Consider the following 25,257-nt stretch of genomic DNA (forward strand, 5'->3'; position numbering starts at 1 on the left):
GGCTAGAGGGATTGCTTAAATGGTAGGTCAAAAGCCCTGAATTCAAATTCCAGTACTGCTTTAAAAAAAAAAAAAAAGGCCCTCTGAAAGTATTTGTTAAAATCCAATTTGTAGAGCATCAGTGGCTCACGCCTGTCATCCTAGCTACTCAGGGAGCTGAGATTTGAGGATCACAGTTCAAAGCCAGCCTGGGCAGGAAAGTCCATGAGACTCTTATCTCCAATAAACCACCAGAAAACCAGAAGTGGCACTGTAGCTCAAGTGGTAGAGCACTAGCCTTGAGCTGAAGAGCTGAGGGATAGTGCCCAGGCCCAGAGAACAAGTTCCAGAACCGAAAAAAAAAAAAAAAAAATCCAATTAATTAATATGAACTCTTTTCTCAGTATCTAAGTGGAAATATTTTGCAGTTTCAAGGACAGAAAACTAAATGATTATTCTAATCAGGATTAGATGGATATTTTTATATCTGGCAAACAAATATAAAATATTTCTACTCACTTAGTTACTAGACCCTAAAAAGCCTTAGGTTTTAGTTGTAACGCCATGGCCCTCATTCAGGGTTCCCTTTTCATGGAGACAAGAGTAGTAACCTCTTGATTGCTCTTTTGCACAATCTGTAGTTAACTCATTCCTTGTCCTTGTTCTCTGCAAGATTTGCAGCATGGCCTGGCTCCAGCCTTCCCGTTTTGGTCATATGTCCCACTCTTTTTCATCTTTATGTTCCATGCAAATTTGACCATGGGTTCCAGACACATGGCACTTTTCTCTTGTGCCCTGTATCTTTTTGTCTTCACCCTTTGCTCACACAGGTAATGATTTTCAAGGTTCTGCATGATTTTCAAGGTTTTGTCTTCATGGCCAATTTTCTTTGCTTTTGCATTTGCTTGATGTTTAACAACATATGACATATGCTACAACACATATGAGATAGCTAGTTGATTGTGTAATGCTCTAACTCTTGGTAAATTTTGAGTTCTTGGAAAGCAGAGTAAATTGTTCGGTTCATCTTGGATGCCAACATGGCAGGCTGATTTGTGAATTTAGCTCATACTGATTTGTAAGAACTGTTTACGAACAACAAATAGTAACAAATGTTATTACTATTAGGTATTTTGTAAATATTTTCCTCAACTTTTTTTTTTTTTTTTTTGGGTCCGGTAGTGGGGCCTGAACTCTGGGCCTGGGCGCTGTCCCTCAGCTCTTCAGCTCAAGGCTAGTGCTCTACCACTTGAGCCACAGTGCCACTTCTGGCTTTTTTCTTTTTGCTTATGTGGTGCTGAGGAATCGAACTCAGGGCCTCAGGCATGCAAGGCAAGCGCTCTACCACTGAGCCACCTTCCCAGCCCCTCCTCAACTTTTTTTTTGGATGTTTCTCCAACATCTCTTTTTCTTCCCCCCAGTCTTACATTTTGAACTCAGTGGCTGGGCACTGTTCCTGAGCTTCTTTTACTAAAGGCTAGCACTCTACCACTTGAGTCATAGTTCTACTTCCAGCTTTTTTTTTTTTTTTTTTTTTTTGGGTCCAGTCGTGGGCCTGAACTCTGAGCCTGGACACTGTCCCTCAGCAATTCAGCTCAAGGCTAGCAGTCTACCACTTGAGCCACAGCACCACTTCTGGCTTTTTTTTTTTTTTTGCTTATGGGTGCTGAGGAATCGAACCCAGGGCCTCAAGCATGCAAGGTAAGCGCTGGTACTGAGCCACCTTCCCAGCCCCTACTTCCAGCTCTTTTGGTAATTTATTGGAGATAGTCTCACAGACTTTCCTGTCTTTTTTTTTTTTTTTTTTTAAAACAAAAAGTGAAGCCCTAGGCTGGAGGGTATGGTTTGTATTAATATTTGCCTGCTGGGCACCAGGTCCCCTCAATTTGTCCAAGCATTACAAAACGACGCACTCTAACATCCATAAGCTCTTTTCTTTATAATTTTTACTGCTGTTACATATATCAGTTTATATAAAATTGTGAAAAATCTATTGTGTTAATTTAGGCCTTTCTTGCTTGTTGAACTCTCCTCTTAGTGAATTCATGTCAATTTAGTATGTGCCTTTTGTATTTTTACCTATTTCTCTTAATGATTAGAATTACAACTGTCTGTAGGTGCCATTGGCTCATGCCTGTAACACTAGCTTCTGATGAGGCTGAGATCTGAGGATCTCAGTTTGAAGGTAGCCCAGACAGACAAATCTATGATACTCTCATCTAATTAACTGGCAAAAAACTGATACTAAAGGTATGGTATAAGTGATACAACACCAGCTGTGAATGACAAAGCCTACCAAGGACTTAAGGACTTGTGTCCTGCACAAAAAAATAATAATTATAATGGTCTGTGTCTGCACCATCTGATGGCATTCTCCAGTGATACTCACTGAGGTGTATGTTGGGATCTATCACATTTCACTTTCTCCTATCTCAGTCCTGGCCCCAAGAGCACTCCTCAGTAAACTTCTGCTGGCAAGTCTGAGTGTGCCTGAGGGAGCCTGTTCTGCTGTGGTGGTATCAGAAGTGGTCTGAGCAAGTAGACATGGATTGGGTCACCCTCGGGCTATCCCTGGTGCCTACCACAGACTGTAGGTGGAAGACACATTGTTGTCTGTGTTGTAACAATGTTAGGGTTTGGAATACCAGTGAGAGCAGCTGCACTGGCTGGAACAGTGCTGTGTTTTCTAGAAATAAAGACAAGGAAGAGAATGGACTGGGATAAGTCCTTCAGAAAAAGATAGGGTGCAGAACCTCAATTTCAGGTGGACCAAGATCCTTCCACTGGTCTGATTCTGGAGGTTTGGCCATCTAGGACTGTGAAGGAGCCCGAAGCCTTTCCTCTGGACCAGACCCTTGCTCATCACTGAAAATCCACCAGCTGTACCTGCCAAGATGGGCGCCCCAGTGGGAGACAGGAAGAAGCAACCACAATGGCCGCATTATTTCAAACCTTGTGATTTGGATGTACCCACTATCACTTGCTTCTGGAACTCTTTCTAGCTTCAGGATGGAAGGTTTCTTCCACTCCTCTTTTACCTAGGCTGTGACATTGGAATTATGTTTTGTTTTAATTGAACCTAATCTGGGAATAGCTGGAGACAATTGATTTTGTGTGTGTGTGTGTGTGTGTGTGTGTGTGTGTGTGTCATAGGGCTTGAACTCTGGGCCTGGGCCCTGTTCCTCCTCTCTTCAGCTCAAGGCAAGTGCTCTATCGCTTGAGCCACAGCGCCACTTCCGGTTTTCTGGTGGTTTATTGGAGATAAGAGTCTCATGGACTTTCCTGCCCAGGCTGTCTTTGAACTGAGATCCTCATATCTCAGCCTCATGAGTAGCTAGGATTATAGGCGTGAGCCACGGGTGCCCAGCTGACAATTGATTCTTTTTAAGCAACCTTAGTGCAACTTGTCCTTGTATGTAAGAAACCATTTTAGACTACTTTACAAAAAAACAACAGCAATGGGCTGGGAAGGTGGCTCAGTGGTAGAGTGCTTGCCTTGCATGCATGAGGACCTGGGTTTGATTCCTCAGCACCACATAAGCAAAAAGAAAAAAGCCGGAAGTGGTGCTGTGGCTCAAGTGGTGGAGTGCTGAAGAGCTGAGGGACAGTGCCCAGGACCAGGGTTCAGGCCCCACTACCGGACCCAAAAAAAAACAAACAACAGCAGTAATGTTTGGGGGACCCCTTTTGTATCCCTTAGCCTAGACAAGAATTTTATTAGATAAACAATCTTTACGGTATTGCAAAACCTAGGGTTCTTGGTTATTTTACCACAGTCAGTGTAAGAGTTGATACATCATGGCATATGCCTACTGACTAGTTTGGACAACTTTGCCCCTGCCCTTTTTTTGTCTTGGAAAATTAAATCATGCTTCCTCCTTAATTTGTAATACTTTAGGAAGTTTTTTTTAACATTTATAATCCCACATTTTTCTTTAAATGTTTTATATGTGCTCACACACATTTTATATGAAATTGCTTATTATCACCTCTTCTCTCCTAACCATTAAGTCACAGCCACCTAGCCAAGCAGGACAGAAGCCACACAGCAGTGAACAGAGAATGTTTGAAGTATGATTAACTAGAGATGGGATTAGTCACCAAGGAGTGAAGTGAATGTAAAAGATCCAAGAAGCAGACATGAAGCAGGAAGACAGAGTGCTGAAATTTAGAGAAGTTGTTTCTCCCACGCTGAGGTTTAGCCTTGTTGCGAGGTCGTGGAAGTAGGCCACTGGGGGGCTCTGGTGTGTCAGTCCCTTCATGAATAGCTGGCAGTTCTGCTATGGAGTTGCCTGGGAAGCCTTCCTCAGGGAAGTCCCTTCCTCTGACAGTGCCCCTCTAGCACCCTCTGCTGACAAGGCTCAGCAACATCTGGCTGTAGTATTGCAGAGTGGTAAGGGCTGAATTTGTAGCTAAGAAGCCATGGATAGCTGGCACAGGCACAGCAGAAGCTGGCCAGCCTGTGCAAGTGGGGTGAGGGAAGAGGATGTGTGGGATGGTCCCATGCCAGCTCAAGACAAGTAAAACTACAGCTGGGAGAGGGAGTGTTTACTCAGGGACATTGGATTTAATACCTGAGAGGGATCCTGAGAGGTGATGAAAGACTGCAAGGGTGGCACTTCACACCCTTCAGGAGCTAGTGCACATTGGGTTGGGCAGAAGTGTTAGGCCTTTGCTCCACTGCCTTAGTGATGGAGAGAAAGGGCTAACAAGCCCAGAGAGGTGGACCTCCTGGAGCACACTAGGGTTGGGAGATTCAGCAGGTCAGTATTTTGTGAGAGGGTCTCTGGACACTCCATTTACCAAAGCAATAAGCAGTGCTGCCATGGGGCCAGAGACCTGTTTCCCTGTGGTCCCAGGGTACTGTGTCCTCTATGAACCAGAACTGATGGTAGAAGTGCTTCCTGACAACAGAGGATGGGTGCCCAGAAGAAAAGCCAATTGGTGGTTCTGATCAGAAGCAGGCTGTGTGCAACCATGTAGACAGTGGCTGGAGGAGAGCAAGGCCCGAGGGGAGGGACTGTGTGGTAGTCACTGCCCCGTCTATTTACCCTGGAGGGACTTCTGCCACTCACCCTGGTGCCTTCATTGTGCATGGGAGAGACATTTTAGAGACGGGTATGCACAGAGTTCATTATGACATGGAGACTAGGTAACCTGAATTAATATCATTAGTCAGGACGTAGGGTCTTTGGTCTGGAATTTCTCCTGCTGGCTCCACAGGAGATATAGTTCATTAGAAGCCCCCACCCCCACCCCGGTCTCAATGACTTGGTCTATGCCATGAGAGCTGCCAGGAAGCCCAAATGCATAGCAAACCAATAGCAGCAGGCTAGAATAGGCTGCTGGCTCCCATATCTAAAGGATTTGGAAGACTGGGAGGATCTTAATTCATATTAGGTACTGGCAAGTCAGATGGAGCCTTAAGTCAGGCAATGCCATCTGCAGAAAATAACGTTTTTAATTAAAATAACAGCCAAAGACTCCTCCCATGCTACTGGCTCCTGGTGGAGATTGACTGTGGAGCTCCAGATGTTTGGCATAGGCTGGTTCTGTCAGACCATCAAGAGGAAGGCATGCAGTAACCTGTGGTATTAGACACAAGCTGGCCACCAGGCATAGCCAGGCTGCCTGAGCAGGTGGCCAGGCTCCCATCACTCATTAGTGCTGGCCCTGGTATCTGTAGGGAGGAGGGAGACCTGCTTCAGACCAGCTAGAAAAGGAGAAAGCATTGATCCTGGTTCAAAATGGATCAGTTCAGTAGGTGGTGAAATAAAAAAACTAGTTGGAGTCACCTCAGCCTGACCTGGGCAGATCTGGAAGATACATTGAAGGGAAATCCAAGAGACAAACTGGGAGTGCACTTGACTTCTAGAAAACAGTGTGAGCAGTGTGAGTGGGTCACCTAGCTGACCAGGGATCTGGAATAAGAAAGCTTGAGAGATCTAGCACGAGGAGTTCTTGAGGCCAGGCAAATGGTTAGGTCTATGGAATGAGTGTGAGGCATCTCCCCACTGAGAGTATCTACCACAGACGAGAGACAAACACAGGCAGCAAGCACGTTAGCAGAATGACGTGGCCAGTTAACACTGCCAGTCCTTGTCCTACGCTGTCCCAGTGTTAACACATGGCCATCCTTAATGGAGTAACCATGGGGCTGGGGAAAAGCTATGCATGAGCCAATAACATGGTGTTCCTACTTGCCAGGGCCACCTTAGCTATTTCTCTGGTAAACACCCAACCTTTGACTAGTGATGAGTATTTGAGACACTTGATCAGTAAGCTACCTAGACCATCAGAGTGCTCAGCCGTGGTGGGGACTTCAGAGTGGCAAGAGAGGAGGGAGACAGATATTGGGTGTCATTTGCTGTCTGAGATCAGCTGCAGTGACCACATGTGGTTTATTCCTTTAACTTTTCTATAAAAAAGAGGCTCACCAGATCCTGCAGGTACTTCTGAACATGTCTGAAGCACATGAGTAGCATGGTATGTTCCTGGGCACTGCAGATGGCCAGGTCCCCTGTGACCCAGTGCCCCGCTACTGTCACAGTCCCTCTTGGTGGCTGCTCCAGTTTTGGAGACCTGCCTTTTTACATTTTTATTTTTTGTGATGGTCCTGGGGCTTGAACTCAGGACCTGGGCACTATCCCTGAGCTTTTGTGCTCAAGGCTAGCATTCTACCACTTGAGCCACAGCTTTACTTCCTGCTTTTTGGTGGTTAATTGAGGATAAGTCTCATGTCTTTTCTTTCCCAGCCTTGCTTCAAACCATGAGCCTCAGATCTAGCTAGAAGTACAGGTGTGAGCCACTGGTGCCTGACTTTACTACAACTATCTCTCTCAAGAGATTTTCATCTTGATTGCATTGCTTAACACTTTTTTTTTCAGTGCTAGGGATAGAACCTAGTACCTTGCACATGGTAGGCAAACACTGTTCTGTTGAGCTACATCCCCAACCAAGATGTAGAGCTTCTTTTCCCAGGAACATCTATTCCCTAGGAGTGACCTATCCAATGATGGTTGGTGCTGGCTTATAAAGGCCCAGTTCCCCCATCAGAACACCTCTACAGGGCTAGCTGGGCCCTGACTGGGCCTGAGGGACTGTGTCTTAACTAGCTTCTTCGTAGATTTACTCTAGCTTCCTCTGTTCCCAAATTGCCTTCCCAGGTGCAAACCATACAGAGTGGGAACCCAATCCACAGAGCACATGTGTAGTATCTTCATATACACAAGTGGAGAATTTGATCACTGTTTTTTAAAATGTGGTCATTGTCTGCAGTCCACTGATACAACTGTAAGTCACTAATAATATGTTGATTAAATAACATTTTGATGTTATGTAAATTTATTCATCCTTTTCCTTCTTGATTGGTATCTGCTTTGATTCCTTCACCATAATGAGCAATAACCATAAATATTTGTTTGAATCTCTTTCCTGTTGCATATATTTCTGTGGAACAGATAGCTAAGAGTGAGATTGTTTGGATAAATGATTGATGCATGTTTATCCCTGTTTCACTGAAGTTTTCTCTCACAATAAGCTCATATATATAGCCTTACCTACTCTATACATCCAGTTTGCCAGACTTGAACCCAACTTAGGAGAAACAACATTACTAGCGTTCCCAGAGTCACATCTTGTGCTCCCTTTGGACCACTCCTCCTCCTCCCAGTTCCCAAGAGTGATCTGTGCATTTTTTGTTTTTATGTTTTGCTGGTCCTGGGTCTTGACTCAGGGCCTTTAAGTTTCTTTTTGCTCAAGGCTTGTGCTCTACCACTTGAGCCATAGCTCCACTTTCAGTTTTTTTGCTAATCTATTGGAGCTAAGAGTCTCACAGACTTTCCTGCCCAGGCTGACTTTGAACTTTGGTCCTCAGATCTCAGCCCTCCTGAGTAGTTACGATTATACCTATGAGCCACCACCTTCTTGGTGTGTGCATTTTTAATTGTAATAAGTATAGATCATTGTTTTCTAAAAAGCAGTGCATGAGGCTTCCCGTTTCTTTCATCAACAAATTATGTTTGCAGCCAAGTATCAGCTAGTGATACGACATATTCTGAAATATATCTTTTTTGTCATTGTGTGACATTGTGTTTATATAAACTAAGACAGCTATGATGTCAATAGGCAATATGGGACTGCTGTCCATCAGTGACCAGAAAGTTTTAAAGAGCCTCTAATTTACATTTCTCTACTAGTAAATTTAAGTATATTTGCTTTTGAGGTTTGTTGTTTTGTATATTCTGTCTTCCTATCCTTTGATTATTTTTCTATCAGATTGTCTTGTCTGGTGCCAGTGATGCATGACTGTAATCCTAGATACTCAGAGCTATGATCTGAGGGTTGAGGTTCAAAGCCAGCCTGGGCCAACAAATCTTTTTTTTTTTTTTTTTTTTCCCCAGTCATGGGACTTGAACTCTGGGCCTGGGCACAGTCCTTCAGCTCTTCAGCTCAAGGCAAGCGCTCTACCACTTGAGCCACAGCGCTACTTCTGTCCTTTTCTGTTTATGTTGATGCTGAGGAATTGAATCCAGGGACTCATGCATGTGAGGCAAGCACTTTACCACTGAGCCACCTTCCAGCCCCTGGGCAGACAAATCTAAGAGATTTTTATCTCTAATTAAATCAGTAAAAAGTGGAAGTGGAGCTGTGGCTAAAGTAGTAGAGCATTAGTTTTGAACGAAAAGGCTATAGGAAAGCACCAAGGCCCAACGTTCAAGCCCCAGTACTGGCACACAAAAAATTGTCTTCTCAACATATAAGAACTTGTGTAATCTAAGTAATTAGAGCTTTGTCATTTTTTTTGGTTGGTCATGGAGTTTGAACTCTGGGCCTGGGTGCTGTCCCTCAGCTCTTCAGCTCAAGGCGAGCGCTCTACCACTTGAGCCACAGAGCCACTTCTGGTTTTCTAGTGGTTTATTGGAGATAAGAGACTCATGGAGACACCCAAACCCAGAGTTCAAGCCCCACAACCGACCAAAAAAAAAAAAGTCTCATGGACGTTCTTGCCAGGGCTGGTTTTGAACAGTGATCCTCATATCTCAGCCTCCTGAGTATCTAGGATTATAGGTGTGAGCCACTGGCACCCAGCAGAGCTTTGCAATTTTTGTTCCAAATAGTACATTACTTTTATTTTAGATATAGTTATTAAATTGTTATTTTCTTTCTTTCTTTTTTTTTTTTTTGTTGGTTGTGGGGCTTGAACCGTGGGCCTGAGCACTGTCCCTCAGCTCTTCAGCTCAAGGCTAGTGCTCTACCACTTGAGCTACAGCTCCACTTCTGGTTTTCTGGTGGTTTACTGGAGATAAGAGTTTCACAGACTTTCCTGCCCGGGCTGGCTTTGAACTGCGATCCTCAGATCTCAGCCTCCTAAGTAACTAGGATTATAGGCATGAGCCACCAGGGCCCGGCTAATTTGTTATTTTCTACTGAAGTAAAATGCTATCTTTTAATATATTAAGTTCTCATAAGATCTAGGATTAGTTCCTGTTACCTGCTCTGTTCAAGAAGTCTTTTTGTCTATCCATATTCAAATATTATGTTGATTTGATTACAGTGACTTTAAAATGTGTTCTAAAAAATTTTACCAAGACAATTCTTTTTTATTTTATATTTTTAGATATTTTGTTTTCATGTGCACTTTGAAATTATTTTATTAAAATATCCCTGTATGGTCTCTTAATTAGAGCTGAATATATTTGTGTTTGGAAGAATTTAATATTTTAATATATGTTCTAATGCTATGTCTTGCTCTTTGTAGAGGTCTTGTTCTAAGCTATTTCATAAAATTAGTAAGTTTTCACTGGGCACTGGTGACTCATGCCTGTAATGCTAGCTACTCAGAAGGCCAAGATATGAGGATCATGGTTCAAAGCCAGCCCTGGCAGGAAAGTCTGTGATAATTTTTTATCTCCAATTAACTGCCAAAAAGCTGGAAATGGTGCTGTGGTTCACAGTGGTAGAACACTAGCCTTGAGCACAAAAGCCCAGGGACAGCACCCAAACCCACAGTTCAAGCCCCAGGATCAGCACATTCATGAAAAACATTTTTGAGTTTTCATATTGAGTGACTTATGCCTTGATTTTTAGGTTAATCTTTAGTAACTTTTCTGTTGTAGAGGACATTCTTTTTCCCCATGTGCTTCTTCTGGTGGAGAGGAAATATCACATATTCAGAGGAAATATCACAGTGGTTGAGACGTAGACTTCTAAGTCAGACTGCTTGGGATCAAATTCTGGTTCCATCTCACTGCAACCAAGGCTTATTAAAATAAAACAAAATCTAAATAAACCGTTAACACTTATCAGGTTCTATAAAGTGTCGAATTTGGGTTTTCAGAATCAAAAGTTCAGATGCAAATGCCAAGTCATCATCTTAAACAAGCATTTCATAATTAAATAGATCTGTCTCCGGTTAATTTGAATATTGCTTTATATATCAACTTACAGTAAAGGTCCTATGCATTTTGGTTGTGAAATTTATTACAACTTTTAAAAACGTTAATGGTGAGCAAATAGCATGATTATAGAGGCTATTTTCAGTATTTAGTTAATTGAATGATTTATATTTCAATGATTTTAATACCTTATATTTTTGTTGTTTTTAAAGCTGCAAATATGATAAGCAAACCCAGTGTTGAGTATTCAGCAATACTTGAAAATAGGATGAATCAGACACTAGAAAGAAAGGTAAATCATTGCAAATAGAGTAATTCTAAACCTTATTTGCTTAACAAATACTTATTAAATGTCCTGTTATACGTTGGGCACTGTAGATATAATGGTTTAAAAAATGTAGGCACCAGTGGCTCAGGCCTGTAATCCTAGCTACTCCAGAGGTTAAGATCTAAGGACTGTGGTTTGAAACCAGCAGGGGCAGGAAAGTCCAGGAGACTGGTCTTTGGTTAAACAGCAAAATGTTAGACTGCAGGTATGGCTTAAGTGGTAGAGCATCATCTATGAGTGATAAGGAACAAAAGCTCAAAGCCCTGAGCACAAGCTCACGTACCAACACACACACACACACACACACACACACACAGAGTTTCTCTTCTTCAGAAGCAATAGAATTTGATTTGGATGAGGGAACGGGAAGACAGAGACATATCACACAGATCTGTACCATAATAGAAGTGCCAAAACAGGCCTGAATTCAGAGTGCTCTGGGAAGTAGAGGAGAGCCATATAGCTTAAACTTTATACTGTTTTAATTTGATTTTTTGAGTTGGAGAGACAGGAGTTTGGGTAGTCTTTCTGAAGTATGAAAATTGCATCTGCACTGAGATCTAGTGGATGATTAGGAGTTGGCTAGTTTGATAATGCCACATTTATAGAGAATCAAGGAAGAATGGAGATATATTTGGGGAGATCATGGAAAGCTTAGAATTTTGAAATAGTGAAAATAAGTAGTCAGAAAGACCTGGAAACAGTATCAGAGAGAGAAGTGGTCATTTTGCTGAAGAGCTTGTGTAAGGAACATGGGTGGAGGTGCCTAGTGGTGAGGAGAAAGGACTCTGAGCAAACCTGTGTCCAGGCCCCAGCTTATCATCATTTCAACATAAACTTCCTGTAGCAAAATAGGGAAGTGGTAGAGCTGTCTCTAGTGTGGACAGGATGGGCTGATAGGATGAGGACTTGAATTTTGAAAATCCATGGACTTCCTGACATATTTTAAGCTGAAATTAAAATACTTACCACAAGTTTAGAAACTTGTAAAGGATATGATTTGTGACATATTGTTAATATTTAAAACTGTCATGCTAAATTTCAAATATATCCACTGTGATTAAAACTACACTCTGGTGACTTGATATCCATAATCATACCCTAAAAAAATACATGAGCAACATCTGAAATCTTAGAGTTCCCATTTTTCCTGAGTCTTTTTCTTGTATACTCCTCCACAGAATTCTTAATCTATAAATTTTATGCTTGAAAGTCTGTTCTTGAAAAACAAGTAATTCTCTATAATAAAAGTAAGTATAAATGTAAAATTTTCCGTTTCATATAGCCAACTGTTAAAGCTTTTTTTTCCAAATTATTTCAAATTAATTGTTTAAATGAAGGTCTTCAAATGATAAAATTGAAAATAAATGTTAAAGACAAGTTATTACTGTCCATGGATCTTATAATGAAATGGACAGGGATGCTGGACTACTATGTTACTCATTACCAGATCACTATTGATCTGTACTTTCTTCTTTAGTTAGTAGGTCAATTAACATATTGTGATGTCACTTTATAACTAAAACAAAAATGAATGACCAGAAAAAAAAAACTGGCTTGGATGTGGATAGGTACTGGGGGGTGCATGAGGATTACTAGGGCTGACAATAGTTTATTTGCATGAAGATAAAACTATGAAAACTATTTTCATATGAAAATAGAACCATGAAACCTATTGAAGTTGTTTTAGGAAGAGTACTGAGGGGATGAGGTTGATTATGACACATTGCAGACTATGTGGAAATGTCTGTGGAATTCCCCTTCTACAATTATGTGCATATGTAGTGTGGGTTCTGGGTCTTAAACTCAGGGCCTGGGTGCTGTCTTTGAGATTTTGTGTTTAAGGCTAGCACTTGAGACACCATTCTACTTCAAGATTTTTTTTTTGTGATTTGTTGAAGATGAGAGTTTCACAGACTTTCCTGTCTGGGCTCGCTTTCTAAGTAGGATTACAGACTTTGAGCCACGGGCACCCAGCTAAACCAATGTATGCTAAGAAAAAAGAAAGAAAATATGGTTACATGATTGGCTATGTGGGTTAGTGGTAGAGCATTTGCTTAACATGTACAAAGTCCTGGGTTCTATCCTGAGGGAGGGGAGAAAGGGAGGGAGGGCAAGAAAGAGTGGTCATAGGAAATGTGAGGCTTATTTCTTCACATTATCTTGGACAATTTTAACAGAAATTAGTTTGATTAATAGAGCTATCCTATGCTGTCCCATGTTTTAATGAAACAGAACATAGGTATATCCTATGAAATGTGAACACATTCTAACAAAATATTTTCCATTTGTCCACAGACTTCTGAGTCTTTAACAAGCCAGACATCAAGAGGATCCACCAAGCCCTTTCCTCAGTCCTCCATTACTGAGCTCACGGGTCACCTGTCTGCTGAGCAAATGCAGAAAAACACAAACTCATTGATTCTTCCCCGCTATGTAATTCCACAGTATGATCAAGAAATTTCAGTTATACAGAAAATGGAACATACAAGACAGCATTTCCTAAAGAAAAATGTAAATAATGGAAAGAAGGAAAGCATGAATACCAAAAGAAAATATAATGCATGTAGTAATTCATTAGAGAAAACAAGTAAACACATGGCATTGGAAGAACGTGATGATAAGGTTGGGAACTCTAGCCACTCAACAACATTTCAAAGGCAGTTTTGTGATGTTAGGTATTTGGATGATTTGGCAAAAAGCCAGCTGATGGAAATGCTCAAGCAGGCAGCAACCCTGGTGGTAACTCTGATATATAAGGATGGTTACACCCAGATAACAGCTACCCAGGTTAGTAAACATTGATAGAGTTTGTTACTTTTGCTCCATAAGAGAAATCCCTCTTTCCTGGGCATGATGGCACCGCTGTAGTCCAGTTCGTGGCAGACAGAGGAATGCTTGAGCCCAGAAGTTTGAAACTAGCCTACACAACATAGTGAGACCCTATCTCAAAACAGCAATGAAAGGAAGGTCCTTTTCTTAGTGTCTGATTTTGACAGGGGAGCTAGAAATAAGACTTTTAAGTTCCTCTTCCTCACCAGTGGTAAGTGATTTAGGAGGCTAGCAAGCTGCCGTGGAATATATTCCACTAGTAAAGTGTAAAGGTTTCACAGTCTTCACCTCTTTGCAAATATTCCCCATCTTTTTTACTTTAGCCATTCTAATGAGTGTGAAATGGTATTTCATGGTGCTTTTAAATTTTATTTGCTGGTGGAGATGGGAGGCAAAAACTGGGAGAGAACAAGGGTAGGGATGATATTGTCCAAAAAGACATATACTCTTTACCTGATGATATTGTCCAAAAAGACATATACTCTTTACCTGACTTAATTAACTGTAACCCCTGTAATCGTCTTTATAATAACAAAAAAATTTAAAATAAATAAAAATAAATTGGATTTGCTTAATAACAATGACCTTGAGCCTGATGTGGTGGCTCATGCCCGTAATCCTACCTACTCAGGAGGTTGAGATCTGAGGCTCACAGTTCAAAGCCAGCTGGAGCAGGAAACTCCGTGAAAATTTTTTTTTTATCAGTCGTGGGGCTTGAACTCTGGGCCTGAGCGCTGTCCCTCAGCTCTTCAGCTCAAGGCTAGTGCTCTACCACTTGAGCTACAGCGCCACTTCTGGTTTTCTGGTAGTTTATTGGAGATAATAATATCACAGACTTTCCTGCCTGGGCTGGCTTTGAACTTCAATCCTCAGATCTCAGCCTCCTGAGTAGCTAGGATGACAGGCATGAGCCACCAGTGCCCGGCTTCTGTGAGATTCTTATCTCAATAAATCACCACAAAACTGGAAGTTGCACTGTGGCTCAAGTGGTAGAGTGCTAGCCTTGAGCTGAAGAGTGCTCAGGCTCAGAGTTCAAGCCTCACAACCAAAAAAAAAAAAATGACCTTGAACATATTTTGATTGCTTATTGACTGTTCACATATCATCTTTGGTGAAATTCAATATTTTTTGCCCACTCCTAAATTGAAGACTTTTCTTTTTTTTTTTTTTTTTTTTTGGTCGGTCGTGGGGCTTGAGCTCTGGGCCTGGGCACTGTCCCTCAGCTCTTCAGCTCAAGGCGAGCGCTCTACCACTTGAGCTACAGCGCCACTTCCGTTTTTCTGGTGGTTTATTGGAGATAGGAGTCTCACGGTCTCTCCTGCCTGGGCTGGCTTTGAACCACGATCCTCAGATCTCAGCCTCCTGAGTAGCTAGGATTACAGGCGTGAGCCACCAGCGCCCGGCTTAGACTTTTCATTTTTAAAAGATATTTTTCTGGGTTAAAAAATACCATTAGGGAGACTGGGGCAAGATGTCAAAATAGTGACAGGGAATAAACCTAGCTCCCTGTGGTCAAAAAGAGGTACAGAACATTAGCACAGAACTCCACCTCAAGGGGCTGGGAAGGTGGCTCAGTGGTAGAGCGCTTGCCTTGCATGCCTGAGGCCCTGGGTTCGATTCCTCAGCACCACATAAGCAAAAAGAAAAAAGCCAGAAGTGGAGCTGTGGCTCAAGTGGTAGAGCACTAGCCTTGAGCTGAAGAGCTGAGGGACGGCGCCCAGGCCCAGAGTTCAGGCCCCACGAGCGGACCCAAAAAAAAAAAGAACTCTACCTCAAGAGGGGACACCAAGCAAGCTATAAAAGTTCAGCAATGACCAAGAAGATTCAAAATTTAAACATCTATAAGAATAGTAACAGTTGAAGCCAGATGCTGATAGCTTACACCTGTAATACTACCTACACAGGAGGCTGAGGTCTGAGGAACATAGTTTGAAGTTAGTCTGGGCATGAAAGTCCATGAAACTCTTATCTCTAATTAATCACCAAAAAACCTGGAAGTGGAACTTTGACTCAAATAGTAGAGCACTAGTCTTGAGCACAAAAGCTCAAGGACAGTGATCAGGCACCAAGACACAGTATAACCCCTGTTTTCACTGTATTTGATTCCAGTGCCCTGCATCTTGTACATACACTTCTCTAATTTGGAGAGGGGAAGGGGAATAAACAAAATGCTTAAATTGGGATATAGTTTGACCCATTGTAACAATGAGATATACAAGACACTATGTTGAAAACAAATTTTACAACTTCTAGGGGTGGGGGGAATAGTTGTGGAGGTGGGAAGGAAGGGATGGTAGGGGGAAAACAAAGGAGGAGGCAACAATGCCTGATTGGAAATGTGCTCATTACCTTGCTCATGTAACTGTAACCCCTCTGTACAGTAAAAGAATTAATAAAAAAGTAAAAAAAAATCAGTTGATCTTTTTTCTTTCAGTAAAGATATTATTCTATTGTCTTCTAACTTTCTCTCATTATAAAATTATATATCTTGGGCTGGGAAGGTGGCTCAGTGGTAGAGTGCTTGCCTTGCATGCCTGAGACCCTGGGTTCGATTCCTCAGCACCACATAAGCAAAAAGAAAAAAGCCGGAAGTGGCGCTGTGGCTCAAGTGGTAGAGCGCTAGCCTTGAGCTGAAGAGCTGAGGGACAGCACTCAAGCCCAGAGTTCAGGCCCCACGACTGGACCCAAAAAAAAATAATAAAATAAATGATATATCTTGGGTAATAGATGTATGTGTTTAATTTTGACCCTTAGTTGTGCTGTGTTTTTACAGGTTTCTCCAGCTTCCTCCGTTAAAGGAATTGTGATGTTACTGAAGAGTCATCCAGAAAACACCAGAGGTCCTCTGGATTCCCCAGGAGTCTGTGGTGGTAGTTTGGAGGAGGGCATTGTGTCCACTGAACGGTACATCTACATACACACAGAACATCCTTCCATCCCTAGCCAAGAACAAGAGGCACATAGTCTGTTTGCCAGGTATGGGATTTACTTGTTTCCTCATCTCCTGCTTACATGCCTGCTTTAGCCCAAGTTTCTCAAAAGTTACCTAAAAATGTTCTTCTGCAGTAGATTTACTGGGAACAGAAACCCCAACAAAGGCTCACATGTAACATTTGGTGATCACATCTCTTCTAATCTAAATCATCTTGTAGAAGATCCTGTGTCCTGCATTTACCTGTCAGCTTCATTGTGGGGTTCTTTAGTTTGGTTTCTTTTCTTCTATGTAGTATATGGAATTTGGTTCTAAAGGCTTACTTTGATCCAACTTCTTTTCTTTTGTAATTTCTTCCACATTAGTTAACATTTCCTGTAAAAAGCTTTGCTTTCCCTCATCATCCAGACTTTGCTTACTGTGCCTTTCATGTCTTCAGTCATAGGTGATCTTGTTGGCAAGGCCTTCCTGAACCACCTAGATAAGATGGTACCCATGCCAGCACCACACATAATCCCACATCACATTTCCCCATCTTCAGTCTGTGTGTCATTGTATTGAGGGACCACTCAGTGTACACGCCTTAGCTCTCTGAAGGCAGGAATTGTTTTATTCCATTTGTATCCCCGAGAACAATGCTGCAAAGTAGGTACGTAATATTTATTCTGTGTTATTATTGAATGAATGAGCATTAGTAAGTTCCAGGATAATTATATTATTATCTAATTATAATATTACCTCATGTACCATAAAATTGGATGCATTATTCTCAACTCTATGATACTTTCTTTGGGATTCTAAATGGATTTACATAAGTTTAATTAATATACACATAAATGCAGTATCTTTTCACATATCCAAACACTCATCTTTATGTGTTAGATCTTATTGGTTCCATTTTATACATGAGAAAACAGGCTCAAAGAAATAAAGTCATAGATCAGTCTTCAATTTCAACTCAAATGTCGTGTGTGTGTGTGTGTGTGTGTGTGTGTGTGTGTGTGTGTGTGTTGGTCTAGGGGCTTGAACTCAGGGACTGGACACTGTCCCTGAGCATTTTTGCTCAAGGTTAGAGCTCTACCACTTGAGCCACAGTTTTGTTTACAAATTTTTGGTAGTTAACTAGAAATAAGGATCTCACAGATTTCCTTACCCTGGCTGTCACCAAACTGTGATCCTCAGATCTCAGCCTCCTGTGTAGCAAAGGTTACAGGTGTGAGCCACTGGTGCCCAGCTTTCAAATCTTTTTTTTTTTGGTCAGTCGTGGAGCCTGAACTCTGGGCCTGGACACTCCCTCAACTCCTCAGCTGAAGGCTAGCGCTCTACCACTTGAGCCACAATGTCACTTCCAGCTTTTTCTGCTTATGTGGTGCTGAGGAATGGAACCCAGTGCTTCATGCATGCAAGGCAAGCACTCTACCATTGAGCCACCTTCCTAGCCCTTCAAATGTCTTTTAAGCCCAAATCTAGCTTTTTAATTTTTTTTTTTTGGTCAGTCGTGGGGCTTGAACTCTGGGCTTGGACGCTATCCCTGTGCTCTTCAGCTCAAGGCGAACGCTCTACCACTTGAGCCACAGTGCCACTTCCAGTTTTCTAGTAGTTTATTGGAGATAAGAGTTTCACGGACTTTCCTGCCCTGGGTGGCTTTGAACTGTGATCCTTAGATCTCAGCCTCCTGAGTAGCTAGATTACAGGCGTGGGCCACTGGCTCCTGGCTAGCTTTTTAATTTTAATGTATTTATTTTTGCAGTGCTGAGAATTGAACCTGGAGCCTTGTGCATGCTAATCACAAATTCTACTACCAAGCTAGACTCTGGCCCTTAGATTCTTTTTTTTTTGCCAGTCCTGGGGCTTGAACTCAGGGCCTGGGCACTGTCCCTGAGCTTCTTTTGCTCAAGGCTAGTGCTCTACCACTTGAGCCACAGAGCCACTTCCAGCTTTTTCTATTTATGTGGTACTGAGGAATGGAACCTAAGGCCTCATACATGCAAGGCAAGCACTCTACCACTGAGCCACCTTCCCAGACCAGCCCTTAGCTTCTTTAATTATAGCCACCTTTTTTCAAATATGACATGACAGACTCATATAATTGACTTATAAAATACATTCTATTTCAGCCTTTTTACTTTGCAAGATCCTCTTTTGCTCTTGGTCTGTCCAAGAAAAATTCCAGCCAGTCTGCCTGTCTCCTAACAGAGACAACACAGCTGATTAGATCACCTCACCCAAGACCCCGTATCTCAGCAGGAACAGTATTATGAGGGAGTTCCCTCCTCATCTCTCCTACTATGTGCCCCTGGCCAATCTATCTAGGCTAAAACCTGAGGTCTCGCTATTTGTACTTTGTTCTGCCTACCAGCCTGGCCTTGTTAAGGAAATCAAGGTCAGTTCATATAGAAGTCAAAATGCCTGATACTGTCTGTAGAGTAAGCAAGCAAGGTCCGACTGTAGGTTCATTTTGTGTGCTACCTCTTTGTGCAGTTTCTTCCTTCCCTCACCCTAGAGAGCCTTATTAATGTATTAATAAACATTTACCATAGAAGAGTTTTATGATGTGGTGGCTTAGAGTTACTCTGATAGAGAAAATATGGTTTCAGACTCCAGCCTTGCCAGTTACTAGATGTAAGTTTCCTAGTCTAGGTCCCCTCCCCCGTACAGTGCAAAAGTACTTGCCTAATAGACAGGATCAGGGGTGCTGCACTGATTTAATGCAGTGCTAGTGGGGAATCTGCCACGTGATAAGTGTCTGGTGAAGGTGAACTATTATCCCACATTCATGAACCCTGTGAGGAGTGGGAAAACATTACAGTGTATAGTTCTAATGTAGCCACTTAGTTTGTGGACAGGAGTACAGGGGGACCTGAGAGGAGCTGTTCCTTTCTCAGAGCAGCACTAGAGCAGGTTACAAAACTTTTGGGAGAAGTGTGGTCAAGAAGGAGCAAGTATAGCAGCCAGAAGTCTGAGTCTCAATGAGACTGAGGAGGCTGGAATGTTTGGAAGGTGTTCTAGGGAGAACATATTGGAGACTCTCTTTTAGGGCCTAGGTTTAAGTGTGTATCTTCTGTGCAGGAACTCAGGCCTTTCTCTGCAGGTTTTGGGGTTTTGCTCAGGAATAAGCTATGGAGTATGGTATGTAGCCTCTGTGTTTCAGTTTCATCAAGTATAAAATGTAGAGAAGCCAGGAGCTGATGGCTCATACTTGTAATTCTAGCTACTCAAGAGGCTGAGATCTGAGGATCACTGTTCAAAGCCAGCCTGGACAGGAAAGTCTGTGAGACTCTTTTTTTTTTTTTTGTCAGTCGTGGGGCTTGAACTCTGGGTTTGGGCACTGTCCCTGTGCTCTTCAGTTCAAGGCCAGCGCTCTACCACTTGAGCCACAGTGCCACTTCTGGTTTTCTTATTGGAGATAAGAGTCTCACAGACTTTCCTGCCCAGGCTGGCTTTGAACTGTGATCCTTAGATCTCAGCCTCCTGGGTAGCTAGGATTACTGGTGTGAGCCACCGGCGCCCAGCTCTGTGAGACTCTTATCACCAATTAACCACCAGAAAACCAGAAGTGGCACTGTGGCTCAAGTGGTAGAGCACTCGCCTTGAGCTGAATTGCTCAGGGACATTGCCCAGGCCCAGAGCTCAAGCCCCATAACCGACAAAAGAAAAAAAAAGTAGAGAAGAAATAATGCCAGCGTAGGCCTGTGGTTCACAACTACAATCTTACCTAATTAGGAAGCTAAAATCTAAAGGATCAAGGTTCAAAGAGTCCATAAGGCTATCTCCAAATTTACCAGCAAAAAGCAAGGTTAGAGATGTGCTTCAAGTGGTATATTACCAGCTGATCAAGCACACAGGCTTGAGTTGAAACTCCTATACTGGCAAAAGGAAGGAAAAAAGGAGGGAGGAGGGAGGAAGAAGAAAGAAAAAAGGTAAGTTACCTACCTCATAGGATTCTTTAGTTAATCTAAATAATAACCATCAGTAGAGTAATGGTAATATTTTTCTAAGTTTAAAGTTCTGAATTAAATTCTAAATTAGTGAATTTCTTTGTTTTCTAGGAACGTGCTGTTTCAGACCCTGAAATGTAAATGCCCTGTTGTTTGTTTTAATGCTAAGGACTTTTTGAAGACAGTGCTGCAGCTCTGTGGTGAGGGCAGTTGGAAGCATGGTAAGTTGCAGCAATTATTGACTTTACAGTTTAGCTCTTTAACTCCTCCTGGGGTGGGGAAATGATATGTGCCATCTTGTCACTTACTCCAGGGCTGCTGGCCATTCAACACAGATAAATACCTTACCTGCCCTAAGCAGGAACAAGCTCTGCCCTCCATATGTCCAGGCTATACTTGAAATATTACCTATTTATATTCCTTTGGTAATTAAAACAACAAGGGTATAGTCAGAAAGGGACTCTTACTACAAACGGTTTATAAATAACACATGGTTTCTAAGAACTATAGACCAGAGTGAACATAAACATCACAACACTGTCAACACATTTTTGTTTTTCTGTTTTATTTTGTAGTAATCCCTTCATTTTTAGAAATAATTGTCAGACATCATTTAATTTGCTGGTCTTAAAAATGAGTCATACCCAATGTCGAGAACAGCACATTCGGCCCAAGCATGGTAGTGTATGTGTGTGATACTCACCCATGAGGCTGAGATAGAAGGATCGTGAGTCCAGGGACCACCTGGGCTACATAAGTAGACCATGTTTCAAAAAAATAATAAAGGAAAACAGCAGCACTGGCCAGAGGTTTGGAGCACGAAGTAATGTTGTGTAGCATATAGCCCAGATGTGTGTAGGCAATAGGTATGGGTTTCTGCATGAAAAACAATCCATTCCTTATATTCAGGGGCTTTTCTCCAGTGTGGGTCCCTCAATGCTCTTAAAAGAACTGAAAAAAACGTAAGGCTTCACCATATTTTTTTATTCATAGCATTTTCCTCCAGTGAATTTGTCTATAAATATGAAGAGAAATTGAACATCTGAATATCTTATGTTGCTTATAACATTGCTTATATTGCTATGATGTCTTTCCAGGATGAGAGAACTCATACTGTATAGGAAATATGACTTTGGAGGCTTTACCACATTGTTGATAATCATGATTTTTCTCTAGTTGTTCTTTCATGGACTCAAAGGGATTCTTTTCCTTTCTTTCCTTTTTTTTGATCCCTAGGTTTGAGCTCAGAGCTTTATACTTGTTTGGCTTCTGCTTGTTCAGCTGGAGGTGCTCAACCACTTGAACCACGAGTCCAGCCAGGCTTTTGGCTGATTATTTTGAAGACAGAATTTATAGACTTTTCTGTCCAGTTAGCTTCAAACCTGTCTTCCAGACATTGGCCTTTTGAGTATTTAGGATTGCAGATGTGAACCACATTGCCCAGCTGAAGGAATTCATACCTGAAGGCTTTACCAGACTTTTTTTAATCACTGCAGGATTTATCCCCCCATATTAGTTCCTTCATGTCTGAGAAGAGTACTTGAATTCTCAAGACTTTGCCCTCTTGTTTACATGCATAGGCTTTTTTCATTCATGAGCTTTTTCATGTACTTGAAAGTATTCTTAATATCTAGACTTTAGCACATTGTTTACATTCCTGAGATTTTCCTCCACCATGTGTTCTTTCATGGCTTCAAAAGCAGCTGTGATCTCCAAAGGCTTCAGGCCACTGTTTTCCTGCATAGGACTGTTTCTAGTGTGAGTTCTCTCCATCTACTAAGGGATGTAGAAGAAGCGAGAGCTTCATCACCATGAGATTTTCTACAGTATGAGTCCTTGCATGTATTTAAAATGAACTAGAACAAAGTCCTTTCCATATCGCTTGCATTAAGAGAGTTTTTCTATGCTATAAGCCTGCTGTTGTATTGGAAATTAACTTGATAAATCAAAGATTTTCAGAGTACTTTACATTCACCAGATTAATTGACAGTATGGGATGCTATGTATAATGAAGGTTTTCAGTTTTTACCTTTATTTGACTTCTTCTTATATTCCTCACACTTACATGACTTGAACTCAGATTGTGGTAAGATATGAAGTACCTATAGACATTTTATTTTTTGCCCGTTCTAGAGCTTGAACTCTGATCCTGGGTGCTGTCTCTGGGCTCCTTTTGCTCAAGGCTAGTACTCTGCAACTTGAGCCACTGTGCCACTTCTGGCCTTTTTGTGATTAATTAGAGATAAGTCTCAAAAGTCCAGGCTTGCTTTGAACCACAACCATCAAATCTCAGTCTCCTGAATAACTAGGATTAAAGGCATGAGCCATCAGTGCCTGGCTTTGGAATTTTTTGTTTCTGTATAGCCATGGTGCCCATAACTCAAAATCCTCATACCTTGGCCTCCTTAGTGCTAGTGTTACAGACATTCCCCACTGCCATGTCCACCTAGTCTTTTTTTATTTAACAAGTGATAAAGCAAATGTAGTGAAGATGTTCACACTAGAATCTAGGAACCACATGTGTTCACTGTATAAATTTTTTTGTGTGCCAATTCCAGGGGTTGAACTCAGGGCCTGGATACTATCCCTAAGCTTTTTTCTGAAGGCTAGCAATTTACCATTTGAGCCATAGCTCCACTACTAACTTTTTTCTGGTTAGAAATAAATGTCTTACAGATTTACCTGACCAGGCTGGCTTCAAGCCTCAATCTTCAGATCTCACCCTCTGAGTAGCTAGGATTAGAGGTGTGAGCTGCTTGTGCCCAGCTTTGTATGTTTTTAATTATGTGCAGACTTAGAAATAGTCATAAGATTTTGGGACAGAAGCTCTTATTGTAGTGTTTTTTCTTTTTTTTGGTGGAATAGGGTTTGAACTTAGCCCTTGTACTTGCTATCCCCTTGAGCCATACCTATAGTACAGTTTCACATTGGTTATTTTCAAAAAAGGTTTTGCTTTATGCCTGACCCAGCCTGAAACATGATCTACCTGTCTGTGCTTCTTGCTGTCCCTGGGATTGCAGGTGTATGCTGCTACACCCACCCATTGTGCTCCCCCCAACCCCCCAAAGCTTGAGATGACAGCTGCATGCTCCCTCACCCCAACATTGATGGAGATTATGTCCTAAAAATCTTGTATGCCACTGGGCACCCATGGCTCACACCTGTAATCCTAGCTACTCAGGAGGCTGAGATCTGAGGATCACGGTTCAAAGCCAGCCCAGGCAGGAAAGGCCATGAAACTTTTATCTCCACTAAACCACCAGAAAACTGGAAGTGGCGCTGTGGCTCAAGTGGCTCAAGTGGCTCGAGCTTCAGCTTGCCTTGAGCTGAAGAGCTGAGGGCCAACGGCCAGGCCCAGAGTTCAAGCCCCATGACCAACAAAAAATAAAAATTAAACATCTTGTATGCCTAAGTTTGCCTTAACCTGTAATCCCAGATCTTTACCTCCCAAGTAGATATGATTACAAGCTCGAGCCACTGTTCTTGGTTATTGTAGAAATTTTCTAGCACACATAAAATTACCTTGTTTTAACAGTTATCAACTTGAAGCTACCAATCCTTTTCTTCTTTGACTTGCCACACCCCAAACCCTAGCCTCCTTGATATTTTGTAACAAATCCTAAGCATCATAAAATTAAGCTGTAAATATTTCAGGTATATGAGTAAAAGCACAACTATTCCACATTTATGGAGGCTCCATCATACCCCCTTAGAGTTGGCAGTAATCTTTTCATATTTCTAGATTCCAATTAGTATTTGAATTTCCCCACTCATTCTATAATACCTCTTACTTGTATATCATTTATTGTTGTCTTTGCCTACATTCCTAAATTTTAGTATAGTGATATTCAAAATATATTCTTGACTTTATCTGAGATTATAGGTGTGTGCCATTAAGTCTACCTAGCAATTTTTGTGCGTGTGCACATGCATGCACATGTGTGTGTGTGTGTGCATATTCACACACACTGGTCCTGGGCACTGTCTCTGAGCTTTTTTGCTCAGGGCTAGCAGCCTACCATAGCAGTTTTTTTGTTTTGTTTTTGTTTGTTTTTGAGAGAGTGTCTCATGTAGTCCAGCCTGTCTCCAGATGCACCAGCCTCCTGTCTCAGTTTCCAGAGCACCAGAATTAGAAGAGTGTACCTCCACACCTGGCCTAACATTTCTTTTTCAGCTACTGACATTTTCTTCCCACTGTGGAGATTTGATTGGTAGACTTAGTCTTTTCACTTTTGAGAATTTCCAGGGCCCAGCCTCCAGAGTTTTCCAGTGCTGTCAGATTTCCCCAAGGACTTTCAAAATATCTATCAGTAAGGACTCTTACACTATAAGTTTAAGAAAGGCAATTGAAATGGTCCTTTGGGGTGAGTCTGTGTTACCAGGCAGTGCTGTGTGAAGTCATGCCTTGCTGACCTGGCGTGAGCAGTCACCTGGACTATGGGCTCTCATCCACAGTTTCAAACTTGCTCTCGTAAGAGAGTCATCTCACACTTGCATGATCAGATGTAAAAGTTATGACACTGACTGCTTTGTAATTATAAATCTTAGACTCATGTCTTTAGAGATTCTGACTTCAGGCTCTTATCTGTATTGTTGAAAGCTCTAAATTCTAATTGGCCCCAGAGCCCGTCCCTTCTCAGCTTGTGATGTGCATGGAGCCTGGGTGTGCTGAGGCCACCTTTCTAGAGTGAGAATTGTTGAGGAGCCAGGCACTGGGGGCTCACACCTATAATTGTAGCTACTTGGAAGCTGAGCTCTGAAGATCACAGTTTGAAGCCAACCGGGGCAGACAAATCTGAGAGACTCCTATCTCCAGTTAACTACCAAAAAGCTGAAAACAAAACTTTAGCC

General features: G+C 41.9%; 1 protein-coding gene across 4 annotated transcripts in view; it reads left to right on the forward strand.

Annotated features, from left to right (window-relative positions):
* Poln (DNA polymerase nu) overlaps positions 1-25,257 on the forward strand; it is a 109,143-nt gene that overhangs the window by 6,753 nt on the left and 77,133 nt on the right. For 3 of the 4 annotated variants that reach the window (XM_042671000.1, XM_042671003.1, XM_042671002.1), the window contains exons 2-5: positions 10,589-10,668; positions 13,003-13,498; positions 16,320-16,512; positions 20,518-20,627. In XM_042671000.1, the coding sequence (XP_042526934.1) occupies positions 10,589-10,668; positions 13,003-13,498; positions 16,320-16,512; positions 20,518-20,627 (879 nt within the window). Of the gene's footprint in view, positions 1-10,588; positions 10,669-13,002; positions 13,499-16,309; positions 16,513-20,517; positions 20,628-25,257 lie in introns of all 4 variants that reach the window. The other variant, XM_042671001.1, reaches the window with a different exon arrangement.

This window comes from Dipodomys spectabilis, unplaced genomic scaffold (genome assembly GCF_019054845.1).
Source record: "Dipodomys spectabilis isolate Male_0828 unplaced genomic scaffold, ASM1905484v1 ptg000594l, whole genome shotgun sequence".
Lineage (NCBI taxonomy): Eukaryota > Metazoa > Chordata > Mammalia > Rodentia > Heteromyidae > Dipodomys > Dipodomys spectabilis.